Consider the following 2,392-nt stretch of genomic DNA (forward strand, 5'->3'; position numbering starts at 1 on the left):
GTGTGTGTGTGTGTGTGTGTGTGTATATAAATATGTGTGTGTGTGTGCGTGTGTTTATGTGTGCGTGTGTGTGTGTGTGTGTGTGTGTGTAGCTTTTTTCAGATTCAGACATATATATACATATATATTCACTTGAATATACATATATCACCTGAGTAATAATTAATCCAGTCCGTGTCTACTACCATTCACAGGCCGATCTCCGTCTCGCCTGTCCAATTCCGCCAACACCAGCTTCGCTGTATGTGCAGTGCCCACGTCCCGGTCAATCAGATCGATCCCTAATACGTCTAGTGAGGCTGACGGTGTGTTTATTGTCAACAGGCGAGTGCGTACGGGGTCCAACTCGCAGGAACAACTGAGTATGTAGTGTGTATAGGGAATTGCATATCACCACGCCGCTTGTTTAAATGTTGATATGTGATTGGGTGTTTGATAAAATCATGAATCGTTTTTAAATTTTAACCTGGCGATGGTACTAATCAGGTGAGAAGTTTATCAAGTTATCTATCATACTCATACCGGTCCTATTCCTCCAGTTAGCTGCTCTCGACTACCAACTATTCTTAGGCTTTTCATAGACCACCCGCTCTGCCCTATTCCAAAGGCAATAGAGATGGATATCTGCAGCAATACCTCTTTGTATAGGAGTCCATATACGCTCAGTCACGCGTGTGTCTGGCGGTTTACCTACCCACCGTTGTGTGTTGTAGCAAGACTCCATTCTCGCAGTAGGAATCGCAATAGGATTGCCACTACAGCTCAATAGGCGTGTGGGGGTGTAGATAGAGAGGCTCCCAGGAGATAGATATACTTACACCACCCATCAGATGTGTACGTTTATGCAATACGTTCGTTCCATTGGCACAGGTCAGCGACGGCCCTCAGATCTGGATGTGGACAGTGATACCAGCACACACCATAGCCACAGCCACCGCACCGGCCGATACTCACGGAGCACTTGTATCAACGGATGTGCTACCTCCACGGAGATGCGTGAGATTCTGGCGGAAATGCGACAACTCCGGGAGGATCTCAGAGTGATGAGGACGATTGTGGCACAGGGACCGGTTATGCAGCCGTGAAGTACAGTACAAGCACTATATACATGTGTATATATGGTGTGTGTATGTATATATTTATGTGTATGTGTATGTGTATGTGTATGTATATGTATGCATATGTATATATATATATAAATATATATATATATATAAATATATATACATATATATATTCATATTGTATGTATGTATGTATGTATGTATGTATGTATATGCATGTATGTATATGCATGTATGTATGTGGTGGAAAGCTGCACTACCGTATGTCAGCATACATTTCTTTCAAAGGCCGTCGAATTCTTCATTTGTTGAGCTATTAATCTCTGCTCAGTGTTTTCGATATGCCTCGGACCTCGACTGCATCGGATGGATGGATCGCAAGTCACAACGTCACAATTCACAATGACACATCGACACCACACGACACAATGACTGATCGACACCACACAATGAAGCGCAAACCAAGCGTACAGGCGATGTGCATTTATATCTGCAATGAGATCGTAGCGCATGACTGACTGTCTTAGGTTGGTGATCTCACTAGGAGAGCTGTATTATCAGACGCCTTGAATGAGGACATTCAGCGGCGAGAAGCACTCACAGGATTAACAAGTTTAGTGATCGTGTACCGACGACTACCCAGGTTTACATAGGCAGTGAACTGTGCAGGAAGAAGAAGTCACTACATGTATTCGTTTCTGCGGTGGGGTACAATCGAGCAGGAAGGCACACGAACTTGTCAGCAAATCTGGCTTACACCAAAATCCCACTTCGCCAAAATCCGAATTGTAAAATCCGACTTGCACCAAAATCCGATTTGCTCCAAAATCCGACTTGCTCCAAAATCCGATTTGCTCCAGGTAGTAAAGAATGCACGATCTGTGTGACTGTGGTCACGCCGGCGGATGCTTCACATAAGCCACAGCTTACAAAAACGATCGGGGTGTGTATGAAAATACCATAACATATTCTGATACTATTTTAGAACCATTATGTGCGTACTCTAGATTACTCGAACAAATAAACAGAACTGTAGAAGTGGATGATATAACGGATGGCATTGAGTGCGATGCGGAAATGCAGACTGCTAGATCTCTATACTTCATGTTGCGCGACCGAGCCAAGTTTCTGCTTGAGAAAGGTGTTACGTAGATGAATGAATCGGTCTTCTATAATACAACTGGTACATAGGTATAAGAAGTAGACTATTCTCAATATATATATATATATATTTGTGTGTGTGTGTGTGTGTGTGTGTGTGTGTGTGTGTGTGTAATAAAAATNTATATATATAAATATATACCTTCATATATATATATATACATACA

General features: G+C 42.5%; 1 protein-coding gene across 1 annotated transcript in view; it reads left to right on the forward strand.

Annotated features, from left to right (window-relative positions):
* SARC_04651 (hypothetical protein) overlaps nt 1-2,108 on the forward strand; it is a gene marked incomplete at its 5' end in the record, with an annotated part of 7,111 nt that extends 5,003 nt beyond the window's left edge. The window contains 3 exons of the mRNA XM_014301501.1: nt 195-362; nt 871-1,081; nt 1,396-2,108. Of these exons, the coding sequence (XP_014156976.1) occupies nt 195-362; nt 871-1,081; nt 1,396-1,582 (566 nt within the window). The 3' untranslated portion in view covers nt 1,583-2,108. The remainder of the gene's footprint in view (nt 1-194; nt 363-870; nt 1,082-1,395) is intronic.
* Between the last annotated feature and the right edge of the window lie 284 nt (nt 2,109-2,392).

This window comes from Sphaeroforma arctica (genome assembly GCF_001186125.1).
Source record: "Sphaeroforma arctica JP610 unplaced genomic scaffold supercont1.270, whole genome shotgun sequence".
Taxonomy (NCBI): Eukaryota; class Ichthyosporea; order Ichthyophonida; genus Sphaeroforma; species Sphaeroforma arctica.